Source organism: Anopheles marshallii, chromosome X, assembly GCF_943734725.1.
Source record: "Anopheles marshallii chromosome X, idAnoMarsDA_429_01, whole genome shotgun sequence".
Classification (NCBI taxonomy): Eukaryota; Metazoa; Arthropoda; class Insecta; order Diptera; family Culicidae; genus Anopheles; species Anopheles marshallii.
The window spans coordinates 8,788,986-8,802,489 of record NC_071325.1 but is presented as its reverse complement, the minus strand read 5'-3'; the positions used below and the strand labels follow the sequence as shown (position 1 = coordinate 8,802,489).

The 13,504-nt window shown below is 44.0% G+C and overlaps 3 protein-coding genes and 1 pseudogene across 3 annotated transcripts; 3 read left to right on the top strand and 1 right to left on the bottom strand.

The window, feature by feature from the left end:
* Nucleotides 1-35: 35 nt before the first annotated feature.
* LOC128710191 (uncharacterized) lies at nucleotides 36-4,413 on the top strand (annotated as a pseudogene).
* A 1,321-nt stretch (nucleotides 4,414-5,734) lies between these two features.
* LOC128709878 (microsomal glutathione S-transferase 1-like) lies at nucleotides 5,735-7,138 on the top strand. The gene is made up of 2 exons (XM_053804917.1): nucleotides 5,735-5,860; nucleotides 6,809-7,138. The coding sequence occupies exons 1-2, from the start codon at nucleotides 5,735-5,737 to the stop codon at nucleotides 7,136-7,138; spliced, it is 456 nt and encodes a 151-aa protein (XP_053660892.1).
* A 318-nt stretch (nucleotides 7,139-7,456) lies between these two features.
* On the bottom strand, nucleotides 7,457-8,705 carry LOC128718892 (zinc finger protein 43-like). Its single transcript, XM_053812511.1, has 4 exons — nucleotides 8,568-8,705; nucleotides 7,962-8,492; nucleotides 7,746-7,897; nucleotides 7,457-7,685 (listed from the first exon to the last, which is right to left on the bottom strand). Exons 1-4 carry the CDS (start codon nucleotides 8,703-8,705, stop codon nucleotides 7,457-7,459), a joined length of 1,050 nt encoding a protein of 349 aa, XP_053668486.1.
* A 1,210-nt stretch (nucleotides 8,706-9,915) lies between these two features.
* On the top strand, nucleotides 9,916-12,212 carry LOC128707751 (microsomal glutathione S-transferase 1-like). The gene is made up of 3 exons (XM_053802713.1): nucleotides 9,916-10,041; nucleotides 11,807-11,892; nucleotides 11,966-12,212. The coding sequence occupies exons 1-3, from the start codon at nucleotides 9,916-9,918 to the stop codon at nucleotides 12,210-12,212; spliced, it is 459 nt and encodes a 152-aa protein (XP_053658688.1).
* The last annotated feature ends 1,292 nt before the right edge of the window (nucleotides 12,213-13,504 follow it).

Sequence of the window (13,504 nt, the reverse complement as noted above, 5' to 3'; positions counted from 1 at the left end):
GACGGTAGTGCGGCTGGGTCCTCGAGTCGCTCGCAATGTGCGGTACGGTGTCGACGTCCCTAGGACTGCGCGTTCGGTTGTGTGTTCTTACGGTGGTCCTCACTATCGGCACCCGCGTGACCGGTGTCAGGTTTAATGATACTGTGAAAGAGGCGAGTACCGGATCGCGGGATGCACGATTCCTGGCATTCGGCGAGGGACTCAGCAGTGAAGAGTTCAGTCTGTACCCGGTGCAGTGGACCGACGAGGGGAAAACCACCGATCGGTATGATGAAGGTAGTGAGCTAGTACGGCTGGTGGAAGGTGGTTCAGATTTGACACCGGAACCTTACCGAGTGGTAGCGGTGAAACCTATCGATTCGGGACACTTTGGAACTACGACGAACAGGTACAGGGATGAAGGTGGCTACCAGAAATTGACCGCCAGTGATGTCTTGGTGAGTTGCTGGCAGGATTCAAGGTGTTACATTTCGATATACTTCACTCGGAACACTCTGCTTTCCATAAGAGTTACATCCCTCTCTAGGATCTTGCTTTGTTCTCACACGTCTTGACGGTACCAAGAATCTCAACTTCATTATTCTTGATCGCATGCCATGCCAACAGTTTGCCGTTGATTGCACCAGTATGAATCAATCAATCCTGTTCGAAGCTAATGAGTCTGGGGTGTATGGGATCTACACCGGCCCTAGCGCATTAGCATTATCTACTAGAATGTGACATTTTCTCAAGCAACAAAGATCCAACCTTATCATCGCAACAACTATGTCTCGAGAGCGCTCTTAGCTTCTCCTCGGCTTTGATTCATACAACTCCTTCATTTACCGCCTACCCCTCCTCATTCTCGATATGCATTCCAGCGTACACCGTTGGACACCACCTTCCACACCACCTCTAGCGGCGAGCTGGTGGACACGGGCGGCTACTATCCGTCCACGGCGGCCCTCCAGTCGCAAGGTAAGGCTACTTGTCCACTCCTTCCAGGCGGGGTATTACAGAGGTGTACGGTGCTTATGATACCTGCTGGCATAATGCACCTTGCGGTCCACAAATCAACAACAACCGACGAGCACAATAGATCAAATCGAACCAACGCCACAAGACATAATACACCGCCCGGCCATTATTAGCGTTGCAAAATGGCCGTTGCACTTGAACGGGTTTTGAAAGCGGTGAAGGTGTCGCATCATCGCGCGCTCCATATAGCACACGGTTTCGAGGGCTCCGTTTGAGGCTGTGCCCGATCAGCGGCTCGTAACGTCCGATCGTCAATGATGGCCGGTTACTAGGGGGTTTGACCGCAACAAACACCTGTCCCTTCAAAACGGCCTTTCACTGGAACTGTAGAACTCGGTTGTCTTTTATTTTTTTCTCGCCTTTCTTTTGCTGGTGTCTGGTGCACACACACAGAACCACTAGCTAGCTGCAAACAATTGCAACACCATTTGACATCAGCTTCCGTAAACACACCAGATCGGGCTGTGCTAATAAGAGGTTTCTCAAACACAGTTTCGCAATTGTTTCCACGGGCGTTCTGCAAGCATTTCCATTTCTTGACTCGCAATTTAGCTCAAGCGTATTAATTTCTATTAAGCTTTCTTTTTCAAACAAGTTGTGCAATCAATGTGTAAGAAATTTTATGTTTCTATTGGCGATTTACTGTCAGGAGGTTGCAAAAAAATGATTATATTTTTCAGGAACTTCAGTCTTTCAGGAATATCTGGAATTGCAAATCAATATATCAAAGTTAAAGCCCAAGTAGTAATGTACAATATCCAAACACGGAGTTCTTCACAACTGTTGTTTTGCAAATTGGAACCCAGAATTTCTCGGAGATTTGAGAACAGGTTGACTTGAAATTATCACACGATATGCCTCTAAAGAATTACTACATTTGCTTGTCGTAGTGGCTTTTTGAGCTGCTCTGTTGTTTCGTATATTCCCTCCCTTTAAGAACTGTAAAACCTATGAAGTAAGAAGCGCTTTTTCAGGGATTCTTCATGGTATAACATCTGCAACACACTTATCTATCTCTCTTCTCCTCACTGCATTGCAATTCGCTCCAAATACACCAATACCAACACCCTTCTTCCGCACTCTATACTCGTACTGGATGCCGGCATCGTGTGTGGTAAGTAGTGCCAAACATTTCCTTACGGTAGCGGGTACATTTGAACATGTTCTATCTCTTGTACTCTGTGTGTCGTGGGGCAGGATTCCGGCACACGCTCACGCCTACGCACACACTCTACACTACCGCACTGTACCCGGGGCACCCAAGCAGCAGAACCGGTAGTGATGGCACCGGCACCATCTTTGTCACGCGTTTCAGAGTTCTTCCGTGGTATGCTGCAGCGGTTTGGCGTGTATCGGTATATTGAGGCGTACCAGGGTGGTGGTAGTAGTACCACCGCCAGCACCAGCAGTAGTAGCAGCACCGGTGGCATCTCCACCACCGGCCCATCCGGTCTATCATCGCACCTGCAGCGCATCATACCGCACCGCTTTCGGCCTCACTTTGTCAACACGGCCAAGGGTCTGCGTAACATTCCGGCGCAGCTTAACGACGGACAGCTGCAACCGGCCCCGGACGATGTGGCGGAAGGGGTAGACTCAACACAGCCGTCTGGTGGATCTGCGGGACAGACACCCGGTAGCAGTGGTGGGAGCGTTACCGGCAAACCATCCGGCGCGTCCGGTGGTAGCTCCGGCACGATCAGCTCGCTGTTTAACGCCTTCAAGCGCAAAGTCAAAGCCATCTATCCCGGTACCGTGTGGTGCGGTGACGGCAACCAGGCAAAGAGCGAAAACGACATCGGGTTCTTCTATCTGACCGACACCTGCTGCCGGGCGCATGATCTCTGCCCGATCACCATTGCGGCCGGCGAACAGTTCAACCGGCTAAAGAACAATGGCTACTTTACGCGGTATGTATAACACACTTGGTATTCGCGCATCTCTTGCTGATTCATCGTACGGAATGAAGGAATCTTTATGGCGTTTTAATGAAGGTTTTATCTATTCAACCTTCAATGGGAAGGTCGACCGACAGTGAAACAATATAAGCAAATACGATCTTCTAAGCCTAATTTGAAATTTGGAAGGCACATAAACAGTGGTCAAAATTATCCTCAGCACCAGCAACGTCTTCTGAGTTGAACTTGAAAATTTAAAAATTTGTTTTTTTGTTTTGTATTCAAACATTACTAACGTCACCAGGCTAATTAATGTGGCTGTGGCCGTCACACACAGAGATGAAGAAGGTGAATGGAAAATTCTTGAAGTTTTTTGGGGGTCGCTGTTTTTTTGCACCTCAAAGAAGATTATTGAGAAAAGTGAACGACTCTATACTAAAAAAAAGAAAAGTTTGGATGTTGTACAATATCCTGAATAACGTAGCTGAAGTTTTCGTGTACTGAGGATAAAGTTTGTTTTATAACTTAGGCGTTTACTTGCGCTCATGAAAGACATTATTTCTAGAGTAAATTTTAAAGATCCTCTTTCTTTTTTACCGGCACAACAACCTCAAGAGGACTAGAGCGACCTACCATTGCTAGCTTTCTGTGACTTTATTTATCCGTAGCGGGATAGTCAGTCCTGCGTACGGAGGTTTGATCCGGAAGGGATTTTGGACCGGTACTGGCGTGTGAAGGCCTGTGTACCAAATCACACTACCGGCGGCTCGCCTAAAAGTACCCATTTAGACATTCTACTCGTATTTCATTCAATCGGGCATACTCGAACGGATAAACATCGATATGCAGCAAAGCAAACTTCAACGCAACGACTAAATTCCAATGCATTTCATCAGAATTTAGACATCTGTTTCTGCTCTCCCTCGCTGTGCGGTGCTTCCAACCGCAACGTATTCGTAATAAATCCGGAAATTGGCAAACCTGATCGGCCAAACAATCGGTGCATCTGACCCCACAGATGCCAAGCGTGTCTTTCAATTCCATTCAATGCCAACCCCAACGCGCAGTATTGTGACACACGGAAATAGCTTTTGCTTTTCGGCAATCAAATGGACCGTGCGTGTGCACATGAGTTGCGGAGCTTACCAACGATAGACACAAATGTTCCAAACGGCTCATTGATCGATTTTCGTTTTTTTTTTCTGCTTCCACACCAGATCCCATTGTGACTGTGATAAACAATTTTTTAACTGTCTGAAGAACGCCAACACGCTCGTCTCGCGCCAGATCGGCTATACGTACTTCAATCTGCTGAAACCACAATGCTTCCGGTACGAGCATCCCAAGCTGAACTGCAACAAAAGGTACGCTGGAGTGCGAGTTTGTCTAACGACTCGGTACGCTCACATCTCTCGGTTTCTCTTTGCAGAAGTAAGGGCAAATGTCTGTCGTACGTCGTGGACGAAAAGCAGAGCAAGCAGTGGCAGTGGTTCGATAATCTCATCTTTTAAGCGCCCCCGCATGCATTACGCTGGTGATATGTTGTGCCGAAAACATAACAAACCCTACGCAGCCGCGGAATAAAGTGCGAGGGTACGGTGCACCCAACCCTTCCGGCACGAAGTTGTGCAGTTGCGGTGATTTTAAAACAAGTAAACGTTCCGAAAAAAGATAGCTTCCATTCAACGCAACCCATGTTACGTGGAGGCTTAATAACGACATGGTAACCCTACCGTGTCGAATATGCTAGATGTTAAAACGCGATCGACTTACAGCATAAGCCAAGGCAAAACTGCATAAGAGTGAAAGAAAGCCCGAAACAAGAAAAACAAATGTACTTCTGCCACGCACGAATGTCGCTAGCGCATCCAATAATACCTGATTGGATGGTAAAACCACTTCGAGTACTTAGCTTACTTTATGCATCAAATGCAGTAAAAAACATTAATTAATTACCAACTGAGTGTGATAGAAGGTACCAGCCACAGCATAAAAAAGAAAAGAAAAGGAACAAAAATATAATAATTTCCGAAACTTACACATATCGCCATAAAGTCACGCTTCTAATTGTAAAGTATGTACTGTAAGACTTCACACTAACATTAAAAATAAAACACACAAGTATGTTTATTCATTCGGTACGATGGTGCTATCGTTACAATGTAATGTAAAATAGGTGCCTGATAGAAAGTTACTTCCATTCTTTTACGATGTAGTTTTGCTATGATAGCAGTAATAAACTGGTTCCGTAATACTCCAAGCACAACTTTACGTTAATGGTGTTATTTTTAAATTAAATTTGTCAAATGAATTAATAACTATTTGTTGCAATTTTTAAGCATTACAAAAAAAAACAATAATAAACAATTACATTTCTTTGATTATAGTAGAACATAAAGCGCGTAACGGGTGAGAGAGAAAAAAACCTTCATTGTGCAGTGAAACAAAACGAGAAAGGAAAACCAAACCCAACGGTGACGTAAAATGATAAACAAAATTCACTTTTTATTGCGCGTCACGCAGGTTTGCCGGTCGGTATGTATGCTTCGTACGGAACAGCTGCATGTGTGCGTGTTCCGGGCATGCTGGTAGTGTAGTCGTGAGTAACGCATCCATTTATACCTCCAGCAGCGGCAAGGAACTTGACATTCAACGGGGCAATTCATTTGCAATTGTACCGAGGTAAGGGCAGGCAGCATACGGAAGGTGCCAAGAACTAAATTTAACGCTTAACCTTTCCGCTCATCCTGTGCATCAACCAGCATTATCAACGGGATCACCTCTGCTAGGCACAATAAAACTTCCTTCCTACAATCAACATGACGACCCTGTTGGCAAACATCAACGATGAGGTGTTCCGCACGTACATCTTCTGGGCGGGAGTGCTGGTGCTGAAGATGCTCGCCATGTCCATACTGACTGGCCGGCAGCGTTTCCGCAAGAAGGTAAGAATTTCTGGACCATAGTGACCTCAAAATATGAAACCGAAACCGAACCAACACCCAGATTACGCAACAGAAAGTTTGTGTGTGTCAACATTCCAAATATGCCGGCTGATGATTAGCTTGCATGCGATACGCTCGGTCTGAAAGTGTGTGCGTGGTTTGATAGCGATCGATCATAACATCAAAGTGAGTTGCAGGTTAATTGCTTGATAAAGCCTTTTTCAAACGTACGTGGACGTATTAATGGCCAAAATTTAATCAAAATGTCCAGCATAGTATGAGATAATGTATAGTACTTGCACAATACAACAAGTTGTTTAGTAATGTGTAGAAGATATTGCTTTTGGACAAAATTCTCATGTAATTATATTAAACTTTTAGTGTAACATACCGTAACATGTGGATTCAATGCTTATCGTAGGATAGCAGATTAAGGGAGTGAACATCACGAGATAATAATACTTTTAAAAGTGCTATAAATTTGAACGTACATCGAGATCGTGTAACATTTGTCAGCTCTTAAATAGAAAGATATGTTTTGACATTAATTCTAAGTAAGTCCCATTTTCCATCAGTAACTAAACAAGTGGTTTGCATAATTAGGTTATAAAATCACAAGGGAGAAACAAATACACGGGGTGACTTTCAAGTTCACGCGCGTATCACTCGGAACAAACCAATACTAAAATACCACCCGTACGCTCATACGCGCCAAGCATTAGAAGCGAGATGCGCTAAACCTTTTCACAATTACGATTCAGCATGACTTGCACATCGTGCGGTGTCGTAATCTCCATCACTTCTCCATCTCATTGGAAGCCCTTGGCGACCTTGGGGCAAAGCATTACGTGAATGCTGATTCTCACTCAGGCTCATAATCAAACATTTAAACTTAACCAACAGTTTTCTCACATTTCACGTTACGTTTTGTTTCCCCCCTTTCGCTAGGTGTTCGCCAATCCGGAAGATTTGCAACCCTCCAAAAAGGGTGCCACACCGAAGTTTGACGATCCGGACGTGGAGCGTGTGCGCCGGGCCCACCGTAACGATCTGGAGAACATTCTCCCATTCTTCACCGTCGGGCTGCTGTACATGCTGACCAACCCGGAACCGTTCATCGCAATCAATTTGTTCCGTACCGTCGCAGTGGCCCGCATTCTGCACACGATTGTGTATGCGGTCGTAGTGATACCCCAACCTGCCCGTGGCTTATCGTGGGGCATTGCATACTTTGCCACCGCTTACATGGCGGTGAAGACCGTACTATTTTTCCTTTAGATTGCTGTTTTTTTGGGAGTGGTGCCAGAAATAGATAGTTGTTTTTTTTTTAATACAACCCCCAACATTACCAGTTCGATTTTCTTTCCGGCACGACAATGTGAAATAAATTCTAATGACGTTTGAAAAAGGCGAAAATTCTTTTTCCTAAACCCCTCCGCCGTTCCGTAACGTGGTCTCACAGGTACCATTGATTGGATCTTCATTTGTGAATTCGTGCAGCATATAATTCAAACATTATATCTCTCAATGCTTACTCTACTGTGCTCTCGAGCTTATTCTTCTACTTAAACATATATATTCCACTACCATACTTACTCATTCCGCTGCCGATTGGTTCTCTTCCGGATGAACGGTTCGCATATGTGCATTGATGAGTGTTTTGTAGCGATAAGTTTTGTCGCAAAATTGGCAATTAAATAAAATGCCAGTGTGCGTTAGCTCATGCGACTTCCATCCGTATCGCGTTTTGAACTGTTTCGAACAATGCTGACAGGTAAACGGTCGCTCCGACGAGTGTGACCTTTGGTGTGTTTTGAGTGACTCTCTGGAAAAGAGATATTGTTTTAACGAAGCTTAAAAACAAATACCCTCAATTGTTACGTACTTGGTTTTCCAGTCCAGACCACACACGGTACATTTAAATTTTCTTTCGTCATTGTGGGCCCGTCTGTTGTGTAGCCACAAGCTGCTATGATGGTTAAATCTTTTGTAGCACGTTTTACATTCGTATTTCTTCCCGGTTGAGTGTTGAGATCGCTACAGGGTAGAAATTATTACATGTTAGTAACGTTTGGTGTCATGTTCATTTCACACTACATACCATGTGGGAACCGTAGGAAAAATAGCTAGTAAAACCTTTGTCGCATTCTTCACAACGTTTAATTATACGCTTAAGATGTACAGAATCTATATGACGTAGTAGATTCGAATTGTGTGTCATACTGATACCACAGTACGAGCAGGTATATGGTGTTTCCTTTGTGTGTACGCGCCTGTGTGCACCAATTTCCGTTACAAAGGAACCACAAATATCGCACAGCTTCTTGCTAGAATCTTCTTGTACATGTTTCCTTTTTCTTTTCGTTGGTAAACGTTCACCATTTGTAGCTTCGTTGTTTTCCGTTTCACTTTCGTAAATTTCATACAAAACGCTGATCTCGTTCGCTTCTGTTTCATCGTCAAGTATATCTTCGGGATTTGCACCGTTTGTTCCATCTTCGCTAGATTCCGTACAGGTTCGCCAAAAGATTGTATCATTCTTCGTGCATGTGTCACGAAACGTTACAAACTTATTCAACGTTTCGTAGCAAACTTCACAAACCACGTAGGGGGCGATGTTATCTTCCAGATTCTAAAATAAAGCAATGTAAACATTAGAACCACACTGGCAACGGCAGTGGCAGCAATTAGAGAATTCCAATTGTACCTGAATACCGGTCAGCAGTCGAATATCCTGCACAGTAAGTGAGTTGTCGATTACAATCGATAATGGGTAGAGGTTTTCCTGCTCCTGGCAGAGACAAAATCTGCACAGTTTGGAAAATAAGTAAACGCGAGAACCCATTTGTGGTGCACCACACGGTAAAATGTTTGTTTACATTGTAACAAACGTCAGCCGAAGGGAAACGATCACGTTCGCGGAACGGTTGAGTTGAAAGGCTTCGGAAACGCTTCATCAGTTTGAATTCAAAATATCCGTTACCAGTTAGAAATCTCAATTAAAATTTGCGCGCGAATGTGGGTCGGGAGACCGGTTGCTCATCGGTCACTCATAGCCTCCGCAAAGCCTTTTGAAGGATTTCCTATAGCGGGCCTCGAAAATACCTTAAAAACTCACTGTTTACAAGTAACGACATATTCGTCTTTACACGGCATCGCGCGTTGTTTAAACTTTAATAATTTAAAAAAAAGATGAAAGGCTTCCTGAAACTTTTCAAAATTTACAACCTTTCTCCTGACCTCCCACCAATATTACCATTTCCCTCAATTCGTGTGTTCCCTCAACTGATGTACAGCTGTGTGTGGGCATGATGTGATGTGACCGGTGGCATGATGGTAGCGGCTCCAGTCTTCACGCGAACAAACCGGAGCAAAATCCCTTCCGGACCAATCCCCCATAGGCCGACGCTGAATCATCGAGTGAGACTATCCAGCTACAGGAAAATAAAGTCACAGAGAGCCAGAAATAGCAGGTCTTAACCCTTTTGAGGTTGTTGTGCCGATAAAGTAGGAGAAGTACAACTGATGTTGAAGTATCTGCAAATAAAAGAAATATCAACGAAAGCTTTTTCTCTTCCATCTGTAATTGATTAACACAGTATATTGAATTACAGGAATATTTCTTACAATCTCCAACATTCTAACATTCTAGTACCATAACAGAAATCATTATTCTGTCTACAAACTAGTTCTACTGGTAACCTCTTGACTTCTGCTGCTGACTGAAGGTCACTAATGGCGTATTAGCAGATTGTAGCACAACTTCAATCGCATGATTTTTTGCTGTCGATTAATGTGGAGATATGAGACGATGTTCTCTAGCAAGCCGTCCACTCCCCCACCCCACACGATTACAGGTGGGTTGCGATTTGGCGGTAATGATGATGTTGCAAATGTTTTCGGGCAACCAGTATCATTCGGCAAGTGCCAGTGCACGGTTGGTAATTACCGCGTGGAGTCTCGTCCGTGTCAATTGATCCATTTTGTACCTCTAACCCCGGTTCGGTGTGTGAAGATAGTTTCGTTGAAGTACAACCGTACAACCATAAACCAACATGGCGAGCCCATTGGACGCTATCAATCCGGATGTCTTCAAGACGTACGTGTTCTGGTCTGCCGTATTGGTGGCCAAGATGCTGCTGATGTCACCGATGACCGCTATACAGAGAATTAAGAACAAGGTGCGTTTATGAGTCGTATTTGTGCTTCACAGCCTCCTCCTCATCAATCAAATAGCCTCCTTACCCATTTTAATAGGGTGTATTGCAAACAAACAGCGTATTTTGAGGTTACATACCCAGTGACTGCCTAACGAAACGGTAATGTTCTATTATTTGCCCCAACTCCAATAATTCCAGATATCTAGAGTACTTCAACTGTGTGACATAAAGGCACGTCGAGTCACGTAATATTGTTATGCTAAAATTCATGTTCATTGCTTAACCATAACCATTAACCTACAAATATTTAAGTTTTGTTCGATGTTGCATGTTAAAGGCTTAACCGAAGATGATAACATATTTTTTTATCGCTAAAAGAAAAAAGAAACAATACAGCCCAGTCGATGTACAGCAATAAAACATAAAGAAGAATATCCACCTGTGTCGATAACAGATAAGGGTTAAGCAGTTTAGCGTAGCTGCAGAATTGTGGATTGTACATGTTAAATAACCATGTACATGAACGTCACAGGGCATTAGTGTTACATGAGCTACTTAATGTTTCTTACGCGAAACAATGCTAAATGTGGTTTCATAGAAATTAAGGTTAACAAAACTAATCGACACAACATATTTCCATCTGATAGCCATTTTTTACTATACACGAACAAGCTCCAGCGTCAGCGTAACGCCGATCTACGGAGCGATATGATGCTTTTTCTGTTTCTCTTACTCTGTAAACGGTTTTTTTTTTATTATTGTTCCTGGTTTGTTGGCTGTGTGAGTCGCTATTCCTTACGTGCAGATACCGAGATTACCGAACCACACAAACGTACAACTACACACACGCGATCGTGTAACGATCGTGTACTTAACGACGTTGGAGACGGTCAGGGTTAGGCCAATTGGTATTCAATACAGTGGTGAATGTCATGGATGTTTCGACATAAAGGGGGCTAAGGGTTCAGGTTATATATAAAAAAAATCAACTTTAGAACACAATAAGAAATATAATAATATCGCTTAAATATAATATAATATTAATATAGAAATATAATAATAGTTACCCACAACTATTTTCCCAATTGGTTAATCAGAGTAGAAAACAGAACAAACAGACTTGAGCTTAAACTTTAGCTTAATCTTAACACAGTTGGTAAAATGTTTATCTCTCCTCCTACCGTACGAAACAATGCTTTGCTTTCTAAGCACATTTTTGTGTGATGAAAGTAGCCGGACACCTTCCACAGACGTATACTTCAAGCTGGTGATGAAATAATGAATAGAAAAACTTTCTCCTCGTCGTTGCGGTCCACCGCCTGGCGCAACGCTCCAGACAAGGCGAACGCAGACACGAACCATTGGAAAGGGATAGTAGATGCATGCAGGTGGTGTTAGCTGCGGATAGTTTCGGGAGTAAAACGAGTTTTTGTGGCTCATCCGAGGCCGTCAGTCCTAAGCAAGCGTTCGCCTGTGGTTGTTTTATTTTGAACCCGCGTAGTTCCGCATGCACTAGTTGGTTTGTTTGGTGTAGTTTGGCGATTCTACAAACAATCACTATGACGAATGTGTTCGAGACGGTTAATGATGCAGTGTTGCGTTCGTACCTGTTCTGGTCATCGGTGCTGGTGGCGAAAATGTTACTCATGTCCCCGCTAACCTCACTGACTCGTGTGCGAAAGATGGTACATACCGACGTGGACGTGGCCGTGATGCAACTTAGTTGTCTGTACCGTCATGTCTGTTCCGCATTAACCCGGTCGTGTGTTTAATCTTTTTCCAACAGGCCTTTGCGAATCCGGAGGATGCCAGTGCTGTAAGCAACAAGCTAAAGCCAAAGCTAGACGATCCGGATGTTGAGCGGGTGCGCAGGTTGGTAGTCTAGTTCTGTAGCTCACAGCTCTTGCAATCTACAACTGGTTCCGTTTTGTACGTTTTTTTTTAGGGCCCATCAGAACGATCTGGAGAATATTCCACTGTTCTTCGTCATCGGTTTCCTATACATGCTAACCAATCCGGCACCCTTCCTGGCGGTTAACCTCTTCCGGGCGGTGGCGGTCTCGCGGATTATACATACGCTCGTGTATGCCGTCGTTGTCATTCCACAGCCGGCACGTTTTCTAGCCTTCACGGGCGCGATGGCACCCATCAGCTACATGACACTGCAGACAATACTGTACTTCATGGTGTAACAGCTCCACGCCGGATGCTGTGCCTACGTTCGTTGGAATAAATTTCAACGGGCACTGAGGCTCTGGTCGGTATTCAGGCAACAATGAACCGGGCTCTGATATTATTGACTAACGATCGATTATTGAGAAACTTTAAGACAAATAGAAGGCACAGATACACGTTCCGCTCCTGGCCTGCTGCAGGGTCTCTAAACCTCTCCAGGTCGAGTGCTTCTGCCATTCCTTTCTACCGGGCGCATCCACGCCATCGTTCCACCTCAATTTGCGGTTAGCACGGTTCTTCTGTCCATGTGGGCGACCTAAAAGGACTGTACGGACTGGGTCGTCCGGTGTCTTTCTCATGACGTGGCCAGGACCCCGGAGCCTGGCGAGTAGTATAAGTTTACCGTACAGCTCATAGGAGATTTTTATAGTTTACAAGCTAAAATTTCGAAACCACAACTGTTACTAATACAATTTTATATTCTTATATTTGATTTTGTGTTTTAGAACTTCGTCGTACTGTTGACACTTAAGCATGGCAAGTCTGGAATGATGATTGTTAGTTATCTTTTCTGTAGTAAAAAAGGTGTTATAGTTCGAAAACTTTTATTACAGCTCACCACACAATCCCTCTTGGGGATAGTTTTTCAGGAATAGGGGAAATAGAGCAAACAAATAAATACAAAGCATTATATACTCTACGGCCTTGATGAGTAATTCCATCTTTACCACGATCGATTTGCTACTCCTCAATAACTCAACCTGTTGGAAAATGGGTTTTCCCATGTACACACGCGTTCAGATGCGCCACACGCTGCCATTGTATCCGTTGGAAATAGGAAAAGAAGGAAGAACCTATGGCGTGATGGAAAGGATGAGAAGCTTCTTCTGCTTGTCATGAGTGCTAGAATATTGGCGCTAATAAACATTTCCTTGCCTGCATGAATAGTTCGTTTGAAGATGCGAAAATAAGTTCGATAAACCATTACTGCATGCAATGAATTAAAATCAAACGAATTTAAAACAAAATCGTAAACGGGGGCATTATTTATAATTTATGCAAGCAGATGAGTGGTTGGATATTGGTGCTGGAAGGTGGAATTGAAAACCACCGACAGCGCACGGTCCGGAAATGGTGCACATATTTGCTGACGAGTAACGGACAAAACAAGCAAGATTTTCGCCGGCTACGCAGACGTCCACACGTACGCTGAGGTCCCGTAACGGCGATCGTGACAGAAGGGATGTGTAACATCTATCCCACTGCTGTATTCCGAAATCTCCCAACGCATTCTTAAAGACAGTTCGGA